At 49.9% G+C, this 24,442-nt stretch overlaps 1 protein-coding gene across 9 annotated transcripts in view; it reads right to left on the bottom strand.

Moving 5' to 3' along the window:
• Tns1 (tensin 1) overlaps window positions 1-24,442 on the bottom strand; it is a 222,497-nt gene that overhangs the window by 72,437 nt on the left and 125,618 nt on the right. For 8 of the 9 annotated variants that reach the window (XM_057762193.1, XM_057762194.1, XM_057762195.1 and 5 more), the window contains 11 exons: window positions 19,212-19,261; window positions 17,072-17,252; window positions 15,251-15,301; window positions 14,183-14,305; window positions 13,775-13,839; window positions 11,717-11,800; window positions 7,802-7,914; window positions 7,397-7,457; window positions 7,218-7,293; window positions 6,644-6,773; window positions 10-75 (listed from right to left, as the gene is read on the bottom strand). In XM_057762193.1, coding sequence (XP_057618176.1) covers window positions 10-75; window positions 6,644-6,773; window positions 7,218-7,293; window positions 7,397-7,457; window positions 7,802-7,914; window positions 11,717-11,800; window positions 13,775-13,839; window positions 14,183-14,305; window positions 15,251-15,301; window positions 17,072-17,252; window positions 19,212-19,261 — 1,000 coding nt within the window. Of the gene's footprint in view, window positions 1-9; window positions 76-6,643; window positions 6,774-7,217; window positions 7,294-7,396; window positions 7,458-7,801; window positions 7,915-11,716; window positions 11,801-13,774; window positions 13,840-14,182; window positions 14,306-15,250; window positions 15,302-17,071; window positions 17,253-19,211; window positions 19,262-23,569; window positions 23,648-24,442 lie in introns of those variants that run through there. The other variant, XM_057762197.1, reaches the window with a different exon arrangement.

The following is a 24,442-nucleotide window of genomic DNA, read 5'->3' as shown; positions in this document are numbered from 1 at the left end:
CATCTGTACCTTGAATTTTCTCTGGCCCATAGGAAAATACAAATTCCACTTTGCCGTAATCAGGAAATCGATCATCTAAAAGAGAAAGAAAGGAGAAAATGGGTCCCATATCCCTAAAGAGAAAAGTTTCTTATAGAAACGAATGCAACCATATGTGTCCACATGGTTAATAATACAATGCATTTACCTTTTACATAGAGGAAGTTGCATGTGCATAGGGAAAAAATATTTTGAGACAGGTTCTCAGGTAGTCCAGGCTAGCCCCAAACTCACTATGTCGCTAAGGATAGACTTCAACCTTTTGCCCTCTAACCCTTGAGTGTTGAAATTATAGGTGCAGGGGATCGAGCCTAGGGCTTCACACTAGGCCAGCACACGACCAACGGAGGAACAGACCCAGCCCAGTCACACGCCTGGAACTGCAGGCCACAGCCTCACCAGAGCTCCACTTCGTGAGGCAAGCCCAGCCCTTTCAGTTCTGACTACATTCGTCCAAGCAGGCTCAACATCACAGTCTGTATTTGCAGCACTAGTTCCAGAAATCAGCTTCAAGTAAAGCCTGCTTGCCTCGCAGCTATGAAGGTGAATTCTCTGTCTCCTGTTACTCCCTCCTCTTTTTTTTTTTCCTACAGGGTCACGCTGGGTTTGAACTCTCTCCTGCCTCAGCCTCCTGAGCACCAGGTTTACAGACATACTCTTCCACGCCCAGCCTCCTTTCTTCTTAGATCTGGGGAGGTTGTTATTTATTCCACTGATTCCCTCTACCACTGTGCTGGCTAGTTTGATGCCAAAACTTGACACGAGCTAGAGTCACTGGAAAAGAGGGAACCTCCTTTGAGAGACTGCCGCCATAAGACCAGACTGTAGGGAATTTTCTTAATAGTGATTGATGGGGAAGGGCCCAGCCCATTGTGAGCGATCCCCCCCCCCCCCCCCGGAGAAGATGGTCCTGGGTTCTATAAAAAAGCAGGCTGAGCAAGCCATGAGGAACAAGCCAGTAAGCAAGCAGCGCTCCTCCATGGCCTCTGCATCAGCTCCTGCCTCTAATTTCCTGCCCTTTTGGAGTTCTTGTCCTGACCTCATTCCATGATTAACAGTGATGTGGAAGTGTAAGCCAAATAAACCTTTTCCTCCCCAACTTGCCTTGGTCCTGGTGTTTGATGACAGCAATAGTTACCCTAACTAGGACAGATACTGTGGCTAAGTTTCTGTTTGTCGGTCTGTTAGTTCTCAGTGGTTCTCTATGACTGTTGTTTCTATCACTTGGCAACAAGCCAAGGAAATTATAAGGAAATGTCCTACTTGTTCTTTGTATAACCAAACTCCACTACCTGCAGGGAGTAACCCAAAGGACACTCAAAAAAATGAAATTTGGCAAATGGATGCGTTTCATTTTATAGAGTTTGAAAAATTAAAATGTGTACACCATTCCATAGCTACACAGTTAGTATTTCAATACGCAACTGCCTTGAGTTCTGAAAGGGCTGATTCTGTAATTATACATTTCTTAAGACTTATGGCCATCATGGGGATACAAATTAAGACTGACGATGCTCCAGCATAGGTCTCTAGTAAAATGAAAATAGCTTTTCTGCATATTACAACATAAAGCATATTATAGGTTTACCACAAAATCCTACAGAGCAAACAGTTATAGAAAGATCTCATCACATTTTAAAAGCTATGCTTAATAAACAGAAAGGGGTAATAAGGGCCCCCAGAGATAGGTTGTGCAATGCTTTATTAAATAACTTTAAATTTCTTAAATGCCAGTGAGAAAGGAATGACAGCTGTGGCGAGACATTGGACAAGAGAAAAAAAACTGTTGAATTAAATCAGCCTGTGTACTTCAAGGATGGATTGACCTCAGAATGGAAGCCAGGACATGTGTTACACTGGGGAAGAGGTTTTCTTTTTGTTTCCACAGGAGAAGAAAAAAATACGGATACCATCAAAATTGATAAAGATTATATTCGAACAGAAGAGACCTCTTGATCAAAAGAGACGATAGTTCATCAATCATTGTGGCCATTCAATCTAAACTAATTTATAAGACTAACAAATGCTTTTCATTTGATCAGATATAACCTTCCAAAAAGGAAAATTCCCAAAGTTAGGGCTGGGACTGGGTTTTATTTTTGTCTGTCCAGGAGAATGAAGGCATCCAATTAAGGAATCTGAAGAACACCGGACAAGTCAGACATCTGAAGAAAAAGGACAAATCACGCAGAGAAAATGTCTCAAGAAGAGTAAATTGGCCTGATGGTATATCACATTTCCAACAGAACAAAATTTCATAAATCTTCCCAAATGTTTGTTTCTGCTATTCTCTACAGACATATAAGATAAATGATCCTCTTGTAGTCCCAGTGCAATTAAAAATTAAAGCTGGCTTTGGAATTGGAACATGGCTCTCTCCTTCTCTAAACCCAAGCATGCTTCTTAAAGAAAAATCTAAAATCTCTGTCTCATGTCAGGAGAGCTACCTGGTATGGGATAAAAGAAAAACCAAATTTAAGGGACTATTCTATTATCACTAATCTCATAATCCTTTGGTTTTATTTTGACCTTTGAAAGCTTTTCTTAAGGTATAAATATTATCTTAAAGTTTGTAAGATTAATATATATATATATATATATATATAAACTTTCTGTCATGATATTAGTGATCATATTGAGCACTAACTAATTCCAGAAAAAGGCTTCATCTAGCTTTCTGTACATGATTTCAGGTTTGAGTCTCTATCAGGTAACTAGGAATTAAGTTTGTATACTCTGGATGTACTTAACAAATGGTCCTTTAACCTTTCCAAGAACTACCACATCTGACACATAAAATGTCTAAGTTTTCAGCAATGAACCACGGCCATTCCTAACAGTGACCTCTGAAGTCTCTAAAAGGATGATGGGACCACACAACAATTCCACATGGGTGGGTAACACCACTAAGCTGACAACCACCCAAAGATCAGCTTTGGATGCAAACTGCTCAGGACAGTTTCAAGGTAGCTAGTTGAGATGGTTCAGCCTTAAGCACTACTCCAGCCAGGATTTCAGATAGACCCTACACTTTCCCGTTACACAGAGACTGGCAACAAATGATACAGCTAGATCTCCCAGACTTGACCATTATCTCAATTTTCTCAGGGTCTCCTAGAGATGCTGTTGCCCCCCCCATCCCAGATAACAAAAAAAATCTAGAGAACATAATGCCCACATTCCCAAGAAGTGAGGCAGATAATTTTGGGTCATTCAGTGGATTGTGGCTATTTATCACTGTTTAGAGGGGTTCGTTACAAGTTGTTATCGGTAATGACCAAGAAAAAAAGCTGAACAAAGGAAATTAGACCAAGGATCTTGTTCTGAAAACAAAAGGAGACAATACAGAAATGATGGGATAAAGGGGTAGATTACCGAATCTACTCTTAAACCAAAAAAATAACCACTTAAATGTTTTACATTGGTGTGGATTTTTGTATACTGATACGAATTTAAGGTTAGTTTTGTTACACTGTATATATGTTTCTATCCTTGTTTAAGATATTTTTGTATATTGATACATATTTAAAGTTATTTTTGTTAGAACATACTGTACATATGTTTCTACTCTTGTTTAAGGTATTGTACCTATGCAGCTCATTTAACAGAGTAATGTGCATTTCTAGTCCTTGAAAGTTATTATTACAAACTACTTAGGATAATAAAGAAATGCATGTTAGTAGTTAGTAGTTATTACAATCAAATTTGTAGTCATGTTAGGTATGTTTTCAAGGTCAAACAGGTGGACTTCAAACACTTCAGAGACTTACAGAATATAGCATTTAAGATGTTTTAATAATATAAGATTATTTATGACAATGAGACATGTCTGCTCCTGGCAGCACCAATCTACTTCGGAGAAGATGATGGGCATCTAAGAAACTCCACATGGAGTTTGCTTTCTTGGCAGCAAAAGCCACTGGGCAAGAAAATGCCCTTGCCTGAACTGCTGACAGTTTGCTGTTCTAATTGGACAAGCAGGACACAAAAGAAAGTGACTAATAAACTTTGCCAAGACAAAGTGGAACAGTCCTTCAAAATTCCTGCTTCACAGAAAAGTCTGTCAGGTATTCTAGGCCTGTAGGTGGAAGATGGATGCCCTAGAGTTGCAGAAGAACCTTGGGTGAGTGTCCAGGCAGCCAGCTGTTTCTGTCATTTCTATAGTTTTGGAAGTTGTCTGTTCTGCACTTTCTGTTTACACAAGTAATATTATGTCCTTCTCGGGTCTCTGATAGAATTGAAGGCTAGATAGTTATAATTTTCATTGTTATCAAATTCAGAAAAGAAACTCATAATAGATGTAAAGTGTGTCAGGCCGAGAGACATGAAAGGATAGTTTGGGCTGGTAATACAAGTTAGGATAGATAGTGCATTAGGTACCAAACTTTGGACTCACCAAGATAGGATAGATAATAGAGTATTTTCTCTGAATTTGCCAAATGCAAATGTACTGAACATTATGAATGTAATTCTTCCCTGGTAATTGTTCTTATTGTACATTGTCTTACTATGTTAGAGTTAAAACCCTCTCTTTTAATTTAGACAAAAGGGAGAAATGTGTGATATTTTGATTACATTCTGACAATAAAGTTTGTTGTGAATCAGGAGCTAGCTTCTAGTTGACCAAAATTAATCATAGAGGTTTTGGAAGACCAAGGACAGACAAAGAGATAGGAAGTAATAAGGCAGGATTTAAAGAGGATCTCATTTCTTTTGGATGGAGGAACAGAAGAGATAGGAGGTCAATGGTTGCTTCTCTGCCACTTCTCTGATCATTCAGGTTCTTACCCTGATATCTGACTCCCGTTTTTTTATTGATAAAGAATATTTAAATAAATGCAACACTTGCGCCATGCAAGAGGAAAATGGGAGCCCCTTCCTTCTGTGTCTCCTCAACCTCTTCTTGACTTTGCCAGCTCCACCTTCCTCTCCCCTCAAGACCGATTATAATCTGTCCTGAAACTCATAGCATGCTGCTCCTCCTGTTTCGGATGCAAAGAGAGCTCTCATAAAACATCCTTTCCCACCACATGGGTCAGAGTACACAGGAGAACCACCCTTCCATGAGCTGGCCCCTCCAGGCTTTCTGCCTGATTCTAGGCTGTTCTGGGTCACCACTCACTACCTATAGGAAGAGGTCCCAACAAAGATCACATCTGTTCTGTGTTCATCTCTATGTGCACCAATTTGTAATTGTTTGTGTACCTCCCATGCGACTGTGGACTCTCAGAGGCTTTCACTTTGTATCTCCATGATTTAGACCATGTTTGTCATGTATTAACACACAAGTGATGCTTGATGGGTGGGTGTGTAGGTGGGTAGACAGGTGAGTGGGTATACTAACAGATGGGATTATGATGTGGGATTCCCCGATGTATGCTGTGAATATGTTTTATTGCCATTGGTTAATAAAAAAGCTGCTTTCGGTCAATGGCTTAACAGAGTAAAGCCAGGCAGAAAATCCAAACAGAGATATAGAGAGAGAATAGCCCGAGACGAGGAGACACATGTAGCTGCCGAAGGAGATAGACGTCCGGGAACCTTACCAGTAAACCATGAGCCTCGTGGTAAATATAAAATAATAGGAATGGGTTAATTTAAGATATAAGAGTCAACCAGGAATATCTTTAAGTCATTGGCCAAGCAGTGTGGTAACTAATAAAGTTTCTGTGTGGTTATTTCAGGTCTGGGCAGCTAGGAAATGAACGAGCAGTCTCCACCTACAAATGTATGATGGATGCACACACGCATTAGCAGGTGAGTAACTGTGTGGATGGATGGGTAGGTGGGTGGATGGATGGATGGATGGATGGATGGACGGATGGAGAGATGAATGGGCAGACAGACCAATGGGTAGATAACACCACAAAAGTGCAGGCGGCTGGATGAAAGATGGTGTGTTAACAGGTGGTTAATGGAAGAAATGTGCAGATGGGTGTATGCATGAATAGAGACATTAATATGGAATACACACACGCACACGCACGCACACACGCATGCACACACGGACGCACTCCAGTCCTGGAGGTGATTTGGCAGAGCCTTAAGTGGATAGAAGACCCCAGCCTCCCTGACCGCAGTTCTTCCTCCTCATTGCCACCATCCCTACATGCACCCTTCCTGAGGGATGCTTGTTTTCTGCTGAAGCTGTCTCCTCAAGATTTTTTAGTTTTACCCAAACAGAGACCACATCACATTACACTTTGACTCCGGGACTTAATACAGAGCCCAATATTAAGATACTGTGAATTCCAGAACTCTCACTCTCATTGGTCACGTGGAACACAGGAGCAAGCAGGACAAGAAGGTGACACTCTGGAGCAATCACTGGAGAAAAATGGGGGCACAAAACAGCCCAGGGGTTGTTGGGGTGCAGGGGTGGACTGAGAGAAATTGATCTTGATCTCTATGACAACACAAACTCCAAGACCACCCCAGCCCTGTCATGATTCTCCTTCCGTTTCCTCAAAATGGTGTCAAGAGCCCCCTGCGACTTGACAAACCACGTGGCTCAGGAGAGAAGGCCCCTGCATCCACCACATCATTCCACACTGGACTCCTCCCCGGCTACTGGAGCCCCATCTTGCCCCATCAGGGAGCCCACCTTTGAAGGCCTCATCCAGGTCTTCCTTCCCAAAAACAACTCCCAAGTCATGGATGGCACAGGTGTGGAACTGCACCCGGAAGATGACATCACGAGCCGGGCTCCGGAACTTCTTGTGATAACACTTCAGCTGCATGGGGAGGGGCAAAGAGTGAAAGGTCAGGCCACAGGGGTTCTCCTACCTCACTCCATTAACTGAGTCCCAAGGCTCACCCCAAACTCGAGAGAGAGAGGTCACCAATACCAAACAAGATCTCAAAGCTCTTTGGGAAACTTGCAGAACAGAAGAAGAGGGGAACAGTCTGGAATTGTGGGGAGTGTCTTGTCACCGGTCTAGAGCTAGAAGGCCACACTGAGTGGCGGTTCCCTGAGGCTGCCCCAGAGCAAACGATGAAGCTAGGAAGTGAATGTCCACTCAGGGAGGAAGGCTAAGACTACTGAGGCTGGGAGAGCATACAGAAACCCACAGTTCGAAACTCAGTAACTCCCCGGGAGTAGCTGCACATCCCGTGTCCCCAGGACAGGGTGGGAGCAGGACAAGAGAAGGGACCCTTGAGGAGGAGGAGGAGCTCACCAAGATGTCCCCCTTCAGGAGCAGCCCTGGCTCAATGGTGATACAGATGCTGGCCTGGCTGTCTCCGGGGATGTTGCTGAGGGAGAGAGGCGATGAAGGAGAGAGAGCTCACTGAGGAAGCAGGCTCCTTTCTCCCTTCCTCCTGCCCCACCCTACCCTCCCTCACACAGACTACTTACTAAATGCCGGATGTGTACACAGGTTGCATGGCTTGGTAGATGCGCAGAAACGGCCGGCACCCTATCAGAGAGGGGAAGGTGTGAGCTAAGAAGTAGAAATCGTTGAGGAGATGAGGGACCTAGGGAGGGGAGAGGAGGAAAGAGGAAGGAAAAAGAAAGGCAGCAAGAACAGGAAGAAAGACTAACTTTGTTCCTAAGGTATTGTAAGTAGGCAAACCTGCCTCGCCCAGTGTCTTCTGCCACTAGGCATTGGTCAGGTGTCAGCCCCACGTTGAGAAGGAGTAGGGTTGAGCTCTGCCGAGAGCCCCACACAAGTCCAGATGACACCACAGTATAACATTCGGCTTCCCACCCAAGGCTACCAAGAAGGAAATAGAGGCTGAAGGGAAGGGACGGGACAGGTACCTCCTTTAGACTCAAAGTTGGGGATGCCGTGCATGATGACATGGTGCAAGAACAAGGGCTTGTTGTTCATTTTGATGGAGCCGGAGAGGAGGCCGCTGAAGTAGTGCACATACCTGCACAGGAATAGGGTAGCATCAGGGAAGGGCCTGGGGAGACCTCTATCCACCCACCCCCTCAGCCACACACTCAGCCACCCATCCATCCACCCACCTACCTACCCATCCACCCACCCACCCATCCATCCATCCACCCACCTACCCTCCAATACATACACCTATCTACCCACTCACCCACCCATCCACCCACCCACCCACCTACCCACCCACTTACCTATTCACCCACCCACCCACCAATCCACACATTGATCCACCCACCCATTCACTCGTCCATGTATCCTTCTATCCGTTCACTCTTTCTTCAAGCACACCACCCTAGGCTTCCATCTACCCTCACCCTCATGACACGTGCACCCACTCAGACCACACAGCAGCTGAGTTTTCCTAGCCAGTGCAGTTCTACGGACTTGCAGGGAGGGCCCCAGGGAGAAAAAAAAAACAGAAAACTAGCTGTGCCTACAGCCTACTTGGCGTTCTCTAGCACCCCCTGGTGGTGAACATGAGCATCTCTTTCCTTCCTCACTCCCAACCCAGGCATCACACCACCATCCCTGGCAGAGATAATTTCTCGGCTTACAACTGCATAAAGCAAGCTGCCCAACCAAACACCCCTAAGAGCCTGAGAGGGTCAAACACAGTTTATGACTGTTCTCACTTCAAACTTACGCTAGGCCCTGGTTCTGCCACACACACAGCCATACAGCAAACAGTAAATGCTTAATAATATTACAGTACTTATTTTTTGTTTTTTGTTTTGTTTTTCGAGACAGGGTTCCTCTGTGTAGCTTTGGTGCCTGTCCTGGAACTAGGTCTTGTAACCAAGCGGTCTCAAACTCACAGAGATCCGCCTGCCTCTGCCTCCTGAGTGCTGGGATTAAAGGCGTGCGCCACCACCACCCGGCTACCTTGCTTACTTTACTTTCCACCAAATGTATGGAGTTTTCTATATTAACTTCTTTACTTGGGATCTGAGATAATTAACTCCCAACAAGCGTCCTGTCTCTAGGCTGGTTTGTAGTTGGGTTTTTAGTTTGCTTCTTTTGGGGGTTTTGATTATGTTTCTGGGGCGGGGGAGCAGGGGTCTCTCGCATGCTAAGCACTCAACACATGAAGCTACAACACCAGCCCCAGAGATCTCCAATCCTTTTAATAAAGATCTCGCTGGTAGAATTGGAAGGACCGAGCCATCCCCTTTCTTTCCGGACAGAGAGGAACAATCAGGTCCTGGAGGACACACAGCAAAATCACAGGGGATGGGAGAGAGGAAGCATCTCCCGAACCAGTCCTCTGGTGCTGGTGGTTGACTTTTCCTCCTATCTGATTCGCTAGAGAACCAGGTTGAATGAGACAAACCAATCAAATGCAGCCGGGGACTCTTAAAGAGCCAATGGCACCACAGGAGGGTGAGACTCCAATTATGACACCAGTATAACCCCCCCCCATCCCTTGGCCCTCCTCCAGGCCCGGTCCCTGAGCCTGGGTGGGGCCCCTTCAGCCTCCCCTAGCAAGATAATCTGATGGGCATTGCCAGCTCCTATTCAGGGCCCTGCCCAACCCCCCTGGCCCGTTACTCAAACCGGAAACCTGGAATGGCAGGTTCCCATCAGATCTCCTGACCAGGCCAACAGGATGTGTCTGTGTTCTGGGGACAATGAGTCCGAGGGCGGGTGACAATGAATGGGTGAGCTACAGGCACAGCCCCTCCTGCTCAGTCCTCGCTCTTCCCTCTCCAACTGCCAGGTCCCCTGTGAGGAACACTGACAAGAAGGCAGAGGAGATTGGCAGGGAGCGTTATTCCTGAAACCAACAGCTGCACTTTCTCATGTGTGTGGACGGTGTGCCTGTCCCCACCCACCAAATGCAGTGGCCCGTGGGAGCCGGGGGCAGATGCTGATAACACACGCAAAGTCACGTGACAACTTCATGGCTTGTAGGCATGTGAGGAATCCCTTGGACTTCTCTCTCTGACTAGAGGAGCCTAGGTCTCCGGTGCTCAGCGTCGCGGCCACTGCTCAGCCCACCTTCTCCAGTCCACAGTGGGACAGAGTAAGGCTCCACATTCCTATTAGGAAGTAGACTCTAATCTTCAGGGTCAAAGGTGACAGAGACCATGTTGTCACGTGTGCACGCCAGAACGCCAGAACCTGGTGCATGGCTTGTACTGCTTCCTCCTGTGAACGCTGAGGACTTCTAGGAGGCTGGCAGTCAGTGCAGCTGCACTGCAGGAGGCGCTGGGCTCCTGGGTACCCGGTGTAAGGCAGTAATGGTCCCCAGCAGTGACTGCAGACCCAATCCAGATACGCAAGGTGGTGGGGACGTGAGTGTATGTTGGGGATCCTCAATTTGAAGAGGCAGCTAATTTGCCAGGAGCTACAGAAGCCTCCAGGCTTCCTGCCTGCTGCGCCCAGACCCCCATCGTTGGCTGGGCCGCCACCTTCACCCTGCTCACCCAGGCCTTCCCTGTCATGCGTCACTTTGAACCAGCCCCGTGCCTGCCCATCACTCTGGTTTGAACTTCCTCCAAAAACACCTGTTGGCCTCTGCAACGATCTTCTCTTTGGAAGCATGCAGCTGCTGACAAGAAACTTGCCCACACACGCCCTTGTATGACAGATTTAGTGCCCTGTCCTTGGTGCGAGAACAAGGCTAAGCCAGCACAGACAGGTAAGCAGGCCCACAGCTCACAGCCACAACAGGGTTCTGCTCTCTAGGTCTCCGGCCTAGGCTAGGGCTTGTCGTGGCTATAGCCTCCCCATGACCAGGTGACCTTGACAGGACCCCTGCAAGGCACCAGACACCACCCTGGCCCCAGGTTCCCAGCCCTGCACCCATATTCTAGCTCAGCCACCACTCACTGTGGACCCCTGTCCCTGTCCCCACCCTGACCTCAGGCTTCTCATCTGTGGAAGGGTACCCCAGTCATCACCACTGTCCCAGTTAGGACTTCACAATCGCTCCCCACCCGCACCCACCCCGAGACTCCAGGCTGTCTTCCCTACATCACTCTCAATGCTGCAGCGCTCTCCAACTTTGGTCTTCTCTCTTCTATCTCCCTTCTCTCCCCTTCTTTCTTCCCCTCTATTCCCTCTCTTCTGTCTCCCTTCTCTCTACTCTATCCCCACTCTCTCTGTCCCTCCGTTTCTGTCCTCTGTCTCTGTCTCTGTCCCTGTCTCTGTCCCTGTCTCCCTCTCCCCTCTTCACGCTTCCTGTCATGTCTCTTCTGGATGGTCACTTGTTTGAGGCCTGTCCCTCAACAGACCCACAGCTCCCTCAGGCACAGCGACTCTGCCCTGCTAGCCTGGATGTCCCAGTGCCCACAGATACAGCAGAGTTCCTCAGCTCTGGTGATGGATAACTCCATCTGGTCCTGTTTCCTGTTGGGCTATTATTAGACACTCCAGTGAGAACATGTGGCTGGGGCCCTTAGCAAAATACTATAAATTCTCCCAAGAGAAGGCGCCCCCTTTTGGTGCTATCTAAGATCTCCAAGGACGGGCATTAGGACATCAGTGTCATGTGGACACATTCACACACAGAAGTCACCCTGCCTCCAGGGACAAGGACAGATATGTCTTCTTACATAGGCACCTCCTCCTCCAGAGCCATGCCTGTCTTCTGCTAGAGGCCCCAGAAGCTAACTGATACCCCAACCTGTGGGCACCACCATGCCCATGCCACTACAGTCTTAATGTCTGTGCTTAGGGTACCCTCAGTTAAGCAGATGTCCATCCCGAGAGTACACAAGGCCAGCATCCACCACAGGGAGAGCACACCCTGGGCCTGGAATCCTGGCACTCACCTCCTCTGGGATGGCTGGCCAATGGGCACAATCTTATCCTCATAGAATCTCTTCATAGCAAACCGGTCCAGGGCCTGGTCAGCACTGTGGAGAGACACAGGCGATCAGAGAAGCCCACTCCCACACCTAAGGGCCCTTTGTCCCCTCACTCGGGTGTTGTAGAACATTCCTTTACACTGTTTGAAGTTATTTCACTGTGATTGGTTTAAATAAAAGCTAAATTGCCAATAGCTAGGCAGGATTTTCAGGGCAGAGAGAATGCTTGGAAGAAGAAGGGTAGAGTCACAAGGACTCTCCAGTCAGATGTGAAGGAAACAGAAAGGCAGCATGGGAAGAGTAAAGGTAATGAAGTCACGAGGCAGAGAGTAAATTAATAGAAACAGGTTTATCTAAGTTATAAGATAAGAGCTAATTAGAAATAAGCCTAAGCTATAGGCCAAGCTTTCATAACTAATAAGAAGTCTCCATGTGGTTATTTGGGAGCTGGCTGGTGGAACGGAAAAAGTCCAACTATACTCAGACTCCCCTAGACTTGCACAGGCCCCAGACCCTGGTTTCTGTGGAACAACAAACTGCTCCTCCACCATGCAGCACTGTGTGTAACTGAATGCAATTGGCCCCCATAAGCTCATAGGGAGTGGCACTATCAGGAGGTGTGGTCTTGTTGAGGTAAGGGTGGCTTTGTTGGAAGAAGAGTATCACTGTGGGGATGGATTTTGAGGTCTCCTATGCTCAAGATACCTCCCAGTGTCTCAGTTTACTTCCTTTCGCCTGCAGATCAAAGATGTAGAGTTCTCAGCTCCTTTTCCATGTCTTCCTGAATGCCACTATGCCCACCATGATTACAGTGGACTGAACCTCTGAACTTTAAGTCGTCCAATTAAATATTTTCCTTTTTATGAGTTGCTGTGGTCATGATGTCTCTTCACAGCAACAGAAACTCTAATTAAGATGCTCAAGCATCTCTAATCTGTATGGCGTACCTCTCAGTCAAGCCGCTTGGGCACCCATCTCTAGACTACAACTAATTGCTCCTGAGACATAATCCTTTCCATAAAACCTCATTCCCCTCATCAAATGAGGCTTAAAGGAGATCAGATGAGGTGACACCCATTAAGAGCCTGGCAGCCATGGGTGCCCACTCAGCAGACACAAGGCTGGGCTGGTTTCTGTCACCCTCTACACAACACTACACCCATCCTCTTACATAGCATGTAGAGATTATTCTGCGCTCCAATAACTTCCCATCATGCTTACAGCAAATTCAAAGTCTCACTAAGGCCAGCAAGGCCATGCTCTCTGTTACCCTGACTGTCCCAAGCCTTCTCTAACTCTACACTCAGCAGTCACTTTGCTCATACCCATAGTTCCTCTCCACAAACTACAGCAATCCTCCGGGCCCCTATAGCCACAGGTCCCCCTGGCCACATACCACTTCTGGCTTCTATGTTTCCATAGCCACAGTTATGGATGCTGCTAACAAACCTGCTTAGCACTTAAAGCCCTCGATGACAGTACTCGGCCTGAGCTCTCTGCATCCTTCCAAGCACCATATAACGTGGTCCCGGACATAGCAACCTCTGGGCAGCCATACTGGATGAAGGAGCCTTCGGTCTCTGTCCTGTGTTGGGTCAGGATAGAATCTTCCCACTGGCTGGTTTCTATTCTTTCTCCCAAACACCAAGGCCAAAAGAAAACCCTGCTAGCTTGGGATAACTTCCAGATTGATCCCTGGGTTCAATTCCGATGATACATCTTTCTGATCTCTTCCTGGCTCATTCAGGGAAAGGGAAGACAACTGAGAGAGGATACATGGCCCCCAAAACTGGCGAGTATCTTCCACACAGGGGAAGGCTCTCTTCCCTGTGGCCAGCTGTTTTCATGCTGCCTCAGAGCTGGGGCACTTTCTCGAGCTCCAGGGGTTCTTGTACCTCTTATCCCTCCTGCTTCTTTATCTAGAGCACTTCCTGACCCCAAGAAGGCATGTGGATGGGAGAGGGGTGTCCTCAAGTCAACGTCCAAAAGAGAAGTGGGGATAGAAGACGGCGGACCTCTCACCTGGCGGAAATGTTGCTGTAGTGCATATAGGCCGCGATGACAACCCCAATCCTGCCTCGGTTTCCCTGAAAGAGGCAAAAGGTCATCGTTTCCAAACAGTCTCTCTTGTCCAAAGCCTAGGGGCCAGGGGTGGGAGAGAAGAGGAACGTTCCGGAGAAAGAGGAGCAATGGGGAGATAGACAGGAGGGGGGAGCCAGAAAAGCTAGCCCACCCTCACTGCCGGAAATATAAGCTGCTGCACTGCCCCGTTTGTTGGAGGTCTACTCTTGGGCAGAATCTATAATGTTCTAGAATGGAAAACACAAGCAGATAGGTGATCACACTCACACAATCACCCAGGCAGATGTGCACACGTGCACACGCATGCACGCACCCAGGTACACACACGTGTACAGCCCGCACGCTGACCTTGTTGTGGAGAACAACAACATTGTGGGGGTCTGCATTGAGCCAGGTGTCCATGGCCTTGCAGACACTGCATATCTTCTCCAGGGCTGGAGTGTGCAGATCAGGCCAGCCAAATTCCAGGACCTGGGGGTGAATCGAAAGTAAGTAAGGGAAGCCTGGACAAACCAGCAAGCACAGCATGGGCGCAGCCACCAGCAGCCAGGCCTCCACACTTGTCCTGCTCGTCAGACCTGCTGAGAGGCAAGGCTCGAAGACCAAAGGTCATGACCTGGGACCCAGGCTCACAGTAGGGTCTTAGGCAAGCCATGTCCCTCGACCAGAGCTATTGTCCTTGTGGATGTGTCCAAGGTATGCAATGTGAAACTGTGATCTCAAAGCTTCCAGAAAGGCCTGAGCCCAGCCCTCCAGCTCCCCTCAAAGGCCAGCTCAAGGCTGATTTAGACAGAGGCAAGGAAAGGGTCCCCTGGTGCTCACACCACCCTGAATATACAGACTGTCTATTTCCAGGTCCCCGAGAGAAGTCTGAAGTGTGCAAAAGCAGGATGTCCCAGTGGCCACAAGTCCTCAAGTCCTCACAGTCCCCTCAGGCCATCTCCAACTTCACAATACACTAAATAAAAATAGCCGCTCTTTGGTAGGATCCACGGAACATGCCTAAGCCAGCTGTCCACTCTCGGAGACACCGTCTGAGGCCCAGAGAAATCTGTCACTCGCCTGAGATCCCACACTGACAGGCACCAGAATTCAGCATAGAAGCCAAGGTCCCCAACAACATCTCTAACAATTCACTTAGCATGAAGAGTAAACCCTGGGACAGCAGCCTACGTGGGAAAGACACAGCCGCAGTCCCATTCACTCCCAGAGGCCCTGTGTATTTCCTCCCAGGGGCAGATGAGGCCAGAAAACACTGTGTGAAATTTCAGTAGTTGGTACTCCAGTACATTCTCCAGATCTGAGATGCCCTTGAGCTTGGAACTGTCACGGAACTACACAAGAGGGGGCATGTTCTCTCACCCGCTACCCCAGGTTAGGCCAAGCCAAGACATCCTAAAACAGCCACATACTCACCTTAGCGTGGAGCTTCGTGATGTCAGGCCTCTGTTCAGAGAGGTTGAAGAGCTAGAAAGAGACAAAGGAGGAGTGAGGCTGAGAAAGGAAGGGGGGAGTCTGCCCCTGCCTGTCAGGAGCCCGGCCAACAGCAAGCTATGAGCTCCCGGACTCCGGCACCTGCATCCACTCTCTCGCCTAATGGAAATGTTCCCACCGTGAACACATGCTGGCCAACAGAACCAGCAATGAGTTCTTGGGAAGGTGGAGACTACCATGCTCAGCCAGGCCCCTCGCAAGAGAATATCCTAAACTGGAGATGAGAAGGGATGGAGCCCAGCCCACGGGTACTGAGTGACAGAGGTAGGCCGCCTCTGGCTTTAGGACCAAATCCCACAGCAACACCTACCTCTCTGTCCTGTGGTCTCCTTCCACCGTAAGGAATGAGACATCCTGGGGGGCCCCTTCAAACACAGGGAGCCTACTCACATCCAACAGCCTACCCTTGTCTCCCATCCCTTGACCCCCGTGAAGGACTGTGAAGAACGGTCTACCTCTAAGTCACCACAAGCTTGACAGTAGCTATGTCAGCTCCCAGGAGGAAAGGGGCAGACCGTAAGATGGGCAGGAAGGATGGGGCTACAGCAGAGCACAGGCATCTAGAACTCTGGATCTCCAGACACTCCGGGTCCCATTAAGGAGCACACTTAATGACATTAGCGATGTCACAGAGCTGGCTTCATAACTAATAGCCATCTATTCAGCTATCACAGAGCCAGGATGAGAAGCCAGGACTCTCTGTTATTGGAAGCCAGGCACTTCACACTGCTCAGCACTGATGATAGATGGGTTGTTACTGAAGCCTTCAAAATGCACGGCCACTCAGAACTTCAGAACCTGGGACCTTCGGACACAGTTAAAGATCTTGCCAGGAGATATTCTTGGATTCAGCGTGATCCTAAGACCAACAACCAATGTCCTTATAACTAGAGGAGAGACAGATGGGGAAGGCCATGTGAAGGTGAAGGCAGAGAATGGAGCAATGTGGCCCCAAGCCAGGGAATGCCTGGGTGTGCTGGGAGCGGCCAGGAGTGGGGTAGAGGCGAGGAAGGCAGTTGCCTCCAGGATTCAAGGGAGCATGGCCTCACCGTCAACCAGATGCCGGCCCTCCAGAACACATTCCTGTCATTTTAAGTCAACTAGTGTGTGGCCATTTGTCCCAGCAACCCCAGAACCCTTGTGCAACCACCTCAGCCCAGCTCTGCTAAACACGGCAAGCAGCAGCCAGTGGCTGAGGGCCAGCAGTCCAGGCCCCTGAGCAGGGATCTGAGCCTCCCCTCAGGAATGGTCAGTCTCCTGCTGTAGAGGATGTCTCTGCCACACACCTCTCTGATATCTGGTGACTCTAGGCAACTGCACATGGCCAAGTCTACTCCAGGGTTTCCACCCGAAGCAGCTCTACAGACCTCAACTCTCTCTAGGGCCTGTTCTGAAGGTGAAGAGGTTATCGGAAGGCCCGGCTTGCAGTGCAGGCTCAGCAACATAAAACTGTGTCTTTATTCTCTTCCCCTAGTCTGCACACCAACACGTTCACTCCTTCTCACCCTCATACACATGCACACACAGGTACCCACACGTTCTCACACTCAAATAGCCCACACTTGGTTCCAGATGCTACACTCAACTGCACATGATCCCCTGAGAATCAACTCTCTCTGATATAACAGTGAAGACCTGGGCCTTGCAAGATGCAAGGGAATTGAGGGAAGGCGTGCTAGCCTGGGGAGTGGGCAGAGACTCTCTGTGTAAAGGGGGTGAGCAGGAAGGGTGAAGCCCACCCACCAGGTAGTTGCCCCCATGTTTGGACTTCAGCATCTGGGCCACTTCACGGAGGTTGCTGCGGAAGTTCTCCTCATTGGCTGCGCTGGGGAAGGACACGGCGATGATGCGCTCAGTGACGTACACCAGGTCCAGCTCACAGCTGTCCTCCATGGCCCGGCTCACACTCATGTTTCTAGAGAGACTGAGTAAAATGCAAGTCCAGGTCAGAACCCAGGAATCCAATGCATCCTCTAACACACTTCTAACACACTATGGAAGTTTCTTAAAAAAAAAAAAAAAAAAAAAAAAAAAAAAAAAAAAAAAAAAAAAAAAAAAAAAAGTTTATTTATTTATTAGTATATAGTGTTCTGTCTGCATGTATGCCTGCATGCCAGAAGAGGGCACAGGAGCACATTATAGATGGTCTGAACGACCACGTGGTTGCTGGAAATTGAACTCAGGTCTTCTGGAAGAGCAGTCAGTGCTCTTAACCTCTGAGCCATCTCTCCAGCCCTACAGAAGTCTCTAAAAGGATCCAGAAGGGAAAGAGTGACTGGGAACAGTGCTCCCCAGAATCCTGGAGTAAAGCCCTGGCCACATCCATGCACTCAAACTGAGAAGACCTCCCTGGGGAAGGAGGCAGCTCAGGTGATAGGCTCACATGGGCGCAAGCTGAGCCAGAGACCAGGCACATTCCAGCCTCCCTCTGGCAGGCTGGCCCCTGCACTCTGTCCCCTGCAAAGATCATTCTTGGCCCAGGGCCCCCTCATTCCTAAAGGCCAGAGAAGTGAGAGGGTGCTGGGTGTTTGCTACAGCAGATTTAGGGGTCCTATGAGCAATGGGGAGCCCTGGGCCAGCAACTCTGTCTCTCCCCAGGACACAAGGTGAAACATGGAACTCACAGCTTATGCCATCCGCTTTTCTACCAGAGGAGGGGTTCATGTTGCCTACTGGGGAGTCTCCTCCTCGTCCTCCTTCCCACGTTACCTATTACCACATCCTCTCTCCCCACCCAAGGTGGGCAACACTCTTTATTTCGCGAACCTTCACTATACTATAGCAGTATGGGGTTACGGTGGGAGGGGGTTAAAAGCAGCAGATCCTCTGGCCTTGGTGACAAAAAGCCCCAGGACATCAAGGAGCCTAGGTGTTGACATGGCCCAGATGTCTGGATGTGTGTAGACAGAGAGTAGCCAAAGGTAGCTCTTTCTGATGAAATGACAGGGGTAAACGCCAGTTAGAACTGGACCTGAATCCCCGTCACTCCTTGTCTTTATCGTATCTCAGCAGTCGCTGGCCAGAGCTCTGACTCCTACCCAGGGGCCAGATGCCATCTGCACACTTACCCCAAATATTGACACAGAGTAACCTGAGGACCCTCCAGTCCTTTGGTCCTGGCTCTATAGAAGGGGCTGCATCCTCCTCAGAAAAACTCATAAACCCAGCCCGTTTCTTTCTAGCTTTTCCCTCTGAGAGGCAGAGGAAGAAGAGGAGCCAAGAGAGCAACAGGAATGAGCCAGAGGTGGCCATCCTGGGGTAGTAGTGGACAGGACTGATTTACTGACCCCTCTATCAGGCTAGGTCCCAGGAAAGACACAAAAGCAGAATAGCACCACCAGCTGGACAAAACTGGTATCACAGCTCTGAGTGTACCAAGCAGAGGAAGAGACATTGGTCGGAGGGGTCCTCAAAGGGCCCTAGGCAGGAACCTAGATTCGAACTCTAACCTCAGGATGAAGGTGAAGTAGAGAGATGTGGGGTGTGGGCAAAGCTTAGAGTCTCCCTGTGTGTTCTCTTCCCTGTGTGGAGAATGATCACTCTACAAAGTCCTCCCAACAGTCAAAGACCTCATCCACAGAGTCAGAACCAGCATGGGCCTTGATGGGAGTCGGCCCGAGTGCTGCTTCTGGCCAGTGGGTGCCTTGAACAAGTCACTGGAGACACTCAGCAACTAACTGAGTTGCCAATACACAGACCTTCAGCGCCATTGCAAGGACGGATGAGCTTATGTGGGGAAGTATAGGGTCCACCTCGAGGTCTGTGACAGCCAAGGGCCACCAACTTCAGGCCTCTCGCTAGGGCTGTACAGCATCAGTCTTAGGGCTCAGGGTAGGATGTGAGAATGCACATAACCCATATCCTCCCAATGTGCCAAGTGTACCTGACAGGCTGTGGCTGCGGGTGGATGCTTGGCGAAACTCTCATGGAGTCCTGGAAAAGAGAGAAGACACAGTATTACAAGAAGAGGGGAGAGCAGGAAGGGAGGAGCAGAAAGGGGCCCAGGGCATGGCCACACAGAGATCCTCACGCCCTCCTTGGCCAATGCTCCATTCCCGCCACCTTAACACCCCAACACCCCAGCCATAAAAGCCCAAAGGCCAAAAGTACCTGCTGTGGGAGAGCCGGTTAGGTGGAAAGAGGAAATCTCTGATATAAAGACAGAGCCATCTGGCTGGCTCCCCTACTCTGGGGACACACGTACCGACAGCGGCTGAATTGGCAGAAACCCACCTCGCCCTAAATCACCAGGCATCATAATAGCAACCTCAACTAGAGATCACACACAGCAACCACCATTGCCCTAGGGAAGCTAAGAGTGTCCACCTCAGGGCCAGCTCTGAACCCGTGTCCTCCACCACTGCCATCCCTCACTCCCCCTCCTCCAAAGCCGCAACACTGAGCCTCTGAATCTGTGCCAAGCTTAAGACAGAGCATCAGGTGTGTGATTTGCAATGGGCACCCAAGGCCCCCCATGTCTAAGGCTCCATGTCTCTATCTTGTCCTACCCACACCAATCCAGAGTATTGATGGTACAAAATTAAGCAAACAGACCCAAGTTGGTGACACCAACTTTGCAGGGCAGCTGAGTGACATTCACGCCAAGGGGTCAAGCCACACAGACTGCAGCACCAGGCTCCAGCATCCCGCTGAGCAGCATGGGAGACGCTTAGCCTACTGAACCTGGCCAAATGTCACCAGGATGTCACAGGACAGGACAGCCCTCAGTGGTTTGTTATGGGCAAGCAAAAAAATCAAAAACCAAACAACAAACACACAAGAACATGCTGAGAGCCTCCTCACTAGGTGATTGACACTTGGTCAATGGCAGCTGTCACTTTAAATGTCACTCTCTCACTAAGAAGAACTGAAAGAGAAGTTCCTGGAAGGAAAGAGACAACCGTCCATCCTCATGAAAAAAAAAAAAACCACAAGACCTGCTTCCCTCCCCTCGGCATCCACCATCTACTCCAACCGGAGCACCCCAGTTCTGAATTCCTGGGCTCCACCGAGCTACGTTTCCCAGCCACCAAATGGCACCCTCCTCTTGGAGGCTGCAAGACCACCGCCTGTAAAGGAAAGGGACACAGGACACATACTGACTCACCCCTGAATCCCTGGGAAACTGATGATGGAGCAGGCCTCGAACTCTGACCCAGACTTGGCCACAGAGCCCAAGTGAAGAGTGTTGCACCCAACATGCAGCTGGACTCTGAGGTCCGACTCCCCATGGAGTATAGAGTCAGGGCCCCTGGCTGCAGGAGGGAGGGCTGGCCACCCTGTGACTGTGGGGCTCCTAAGGGTTCAGCAGAACTCAGTGCGAGGAGGAGTCAGAAGGAACGGTTCTCAGACTCTCAGCATTTCCTGCCCTAGGACTTGGGGTTGTGTGAGTCAGGCTAGGGCAGGAGAGGCGGGGACCAGGGTGTTTGGTTTTCAAACCCTAAACCAGGCTGTTCCAAAACTCCCCACCCCGAAGCACGCGGAAAGCCAGCACTTCATCCATCCCATTGCACTGGTCTCTGACGAGGAGGCCCTGACTCTCCTCAGACCCTGGGCCATGGGCCAGGCTCTAGGGCCACCCTGCTATAAATAGCCCCTAGGGTTTCATCTGTTACAGATCTACAGCCACTCTTTGAAGGAAGCCACCACAGCTGCTTCGAACAACTGGAAGCCACAACTTAGCCAAAGCTTGTGGTGCGGCCAAGATCAGGGCAAGGCACAAGCAAGGAGCTGGAGGAAGACAATGGGCCAGTAGCGGGGATTGATGAAGGAACTGGAGAGCTAAGCAGAGCTGGGAGCCTCCAAAGGCACCGTGAAGGATGCACAGGACCCAGAGACCAGGTTTCCAGTCCAGTTCCCCACCACCCTCTGGCCAAGGTTATAACACTCCACATTCCTGACTCCAGCCTAGAAGATAAAAACTTGGCCCAAACAGAGTCTGGCCCTGCGGCCTCCTGAGGTGATAAGAAAGGTCCAGGCACTCTGCAGAGGGGGTCTGGGGCAGGGATGCGCCGGGGAAGCTATCCTGGGCAGGGGCTAGGGACCAACAGCTGGACTGTCACCCCTGATGAATCACAGGGCTGGGCTGCACTAGCACCAATAGGACTTCCTGTTTTCTGCAAGGTTTGGGGACACATGACCCTTGCTGGCAGAGAGCAAGCTTGCACGGGGACTGTGAATGCATTGTGAGCACAGGAGAACAGTAAAGGGGCAACCAGGAGCAAACACACTCCTCCCAGGGCTCCAGCCTGCCCAGGTGACCCCCTATGAAGCAGCAGGGTAAACTGAGGCCTGGAGTCAGGTCTGTATCCCCCTCAGGGCAGACATTCCCTCGCTGGTTAAACATTTCCTGGAGCTGTGTTCTAGGCACCTGGGAGAGATATGGAGGAGTCCAAGTCTCACCCTCATTCTGGACGATAAAGATAATTTTCAATCCACCTGGTAAGAGGCATGGTGGCTTGTTCTCAGATGCTCATCAGTTAAATGGGTACAACACAGGGTTCTGTGATCTTTTACCTGCCCCACTCGGAGTCCCTGGGGAAGGTTTATTTTAAAAAGGAAAATAAATTCTCTGCCTGCCTGGAATCCCATTCTTTTCCCCTCTAGGGAATCTTGAAACTCTTAACTTCCTACTAGCTCCTCCTAACACAGACCCATAATAGAACTTTTGATCCAACTCCCTAAGCACCAAACAGTCTCCCTCATCCTCATCTCTCAAACATGTGTCTCCTTGGCAGAAAGGCCTCATGAGAAGGGGATCCCACAGCCTCCCCCAGAGAGTGTCTTTTCTCACTGGCAGGATGTTCCTCCTCATATCTAACCCTCATCCTTCCTGCTTCAGGCACCAACTCTTTTTTCCTTGGTTCTCCCTGCAGGCAGGAGCTGACCATAACCGGGCGTTCTGGAGTAGCTTCAAGTCTACCTTCTGGGGCTGCATACTTGCTACCACCTTCTGTTCCCCATAGCATATTCACACAGCAAGAGCAGCCGTAAACCTTGGATCTGCAGTGGGGCTGGTTTGCCCCTAAAAGTTGGGAGATGTCCTGCTTTCCCTTCAGGTCCATGAAGCAAACAAAATACCTCCCGACAGAAAAGGAAAAAAAAAACTGTTTCCTGAACCTAGGTCCCCAGGGTCCTCGGTGAGGGTCTGCCAATGAACACCAGGGGTCGAGTGAGGCAGCCAGAGCCCAGCCCTTCATTCCTGCATCTCCTCTGGTTGAGGCCCCCCAAACAGGCCCCCGCAGCCACACCCCTTCCTCCCCCCCTTCCTGCTCACCACTTGGATTTTTCCAAAACAAAGTGCGACGCTGCACACGTCTGCACCTCCCGGCACACCAGCTCCATCAGAGTAAACCGCCTGGAGAGGCCAAAGCAGGAAGCGCCCCAAAGACAGGCTAGTGCCCTGAGCCAGCCTCCCCTTCCCCCTGTCCAGCGCACAGCCCTATGCAGCCCGGTACCGGCAAGGCAGCCCTGGGTCACCCCACCTATGACAGATGTCCGGAAGCCTGGCGGTGGGTTTCTGCTCCTCTGCAGCAGGCAGGCCCCTCTGGAGTCTGCTCTCCTGCTTGCCCCTCTTACACTCCTTCGGTGAGACTCATTTTCTCTGACCTCCTACCTCCCCGACGAGGCACCACCCCTGACTCACCCTGACACACAACCTCTTGCAAATTCCCTGATCCTATACCAGCAAATGTTTTCCCTGGAAACTAAAACAAGATACCCATCGACCACAACTAAGTGGCCACCTCTTTCTTCCACACAACCAAGGTCAAACACACCCTAGGGTCAACAGCTCTTCTAGATGTCTGACCTTGATTGATTCTGGTTGATGAACTCCACATGGCCCAGGCTAGGGAGGCAGAGTCAGAAGTCCTAGGATATAACTTCTAAACACTCCCAGAACATCAACTAAAAGTAATGATTCAGAGGCTACCACTTTGTCCCAAGGGCTAACAGTCCTGGATGACGTGTATCCAGAGACATTCAAGGGATACCTCCAGTCTCTGCTTCCTCATCTAAAACATGGAGCCACAGCACCTGCCACACACCTTGTCACGAAGGCACACAACCTCCCAGCCTACTTCCTGGCTCCTAAAATAACGGCGGTAAGACGGGCTGATATCTACTGAGCACCCATCATAGCTAGGAGTGCCTCAAGCTAGTTCATCCTTTGCAATAATACACACAAAACTAAATTCTCGGAAGCATCCTTAGTAGCAATGAACAGGAATCCTCACATACCTCCATGGGGCCTTCCCCCAACCTAGGAGTCCACACAGCCCCTAGACAGCGCCACTCCTTATTACTGGGCCTATGGCAGCCCAAGATGGTGCAGCAGTGTTGGTGGGCCACCCTCGGGAGCTGCTACAGCTCAGCCCCTCCCAGCGGGGCCCTCCCTACCAGAGGCCAGGCAGCTGTCAGATGATAGGGCCTCGTGCCATCAACAGCTCCCCCTGTGCCAACCGCCAAAACCACTCCCTGTTCCTCTCCAGGCCTGCAGTGGACAGAGGGGCCAGCATGGGGCACAGGGCAGGAAAGGCCTGGGGAAGGTGAAGTGTCTTCTGTGGGACCTGCCGGGAGGTGTAGAGACAAGCCAGCCCCAACAGAGATCAGGGGCTCCTGGGACCTAGCCTGAGTTCCTCCTGATTAAGGAACTTGTCCCCTGACCGCCCTTGTAAAACTGAAGACAAAATAAGCCAGGACCAGAGAACCCTCTTCCGGAGTCCTAAATGAAAAGCAGGAAAGTCACACCGACTTTGCAGAAAAGTCACACCGCCTTCACCATTTCTCAAGACTCCTGGCTCCAGGCAAGCACCCCAACAGTGTCTCCAGTATCTAGGGGGAACCTTAAGAGCCTAGGGCTCCTTTACAGAGCCCTGTTTCCCTCACCCTTTCCAAGCCTAGCTCTCAGATCTATCCCTCTGCTCCTTCCCACCCAAAACTACCATGGCGTAGTGATGAAGCCCATGGCCACTGAGTGACTTGAGCCCAGTGAGTGGGCTTCTCTTTCCCCAACACAACAGCCAAGCCAGGCAGGCTCCCTTCAAGAGAGTGAACGTCTAAGGGCAAACCCCCCCACTCCTGCTCGTGCCCCCTGCAAGCAGTCGACTTAGC

The sequence above is a fragment of the Chionomys nivalis genome, chromosome 2, assembly GCF_950005125.1.
Source record: "Chionomys nivalis chromosome 2, mChiNiv1.1, whole genome shotgun sequence".
In the NCBI taxonomy this organism is placed as follows: Eukaryota; Metazoa; Chordata; class Mammalia; order Rodentia; family Cricetidae; genus Chionomys; species Chionomys nivalis.
The sequence above is the reverse complement of the archived record's forward strand: the minus strand, read 5'-3'. Positions and strand labels throughout refer to the sequence as shown.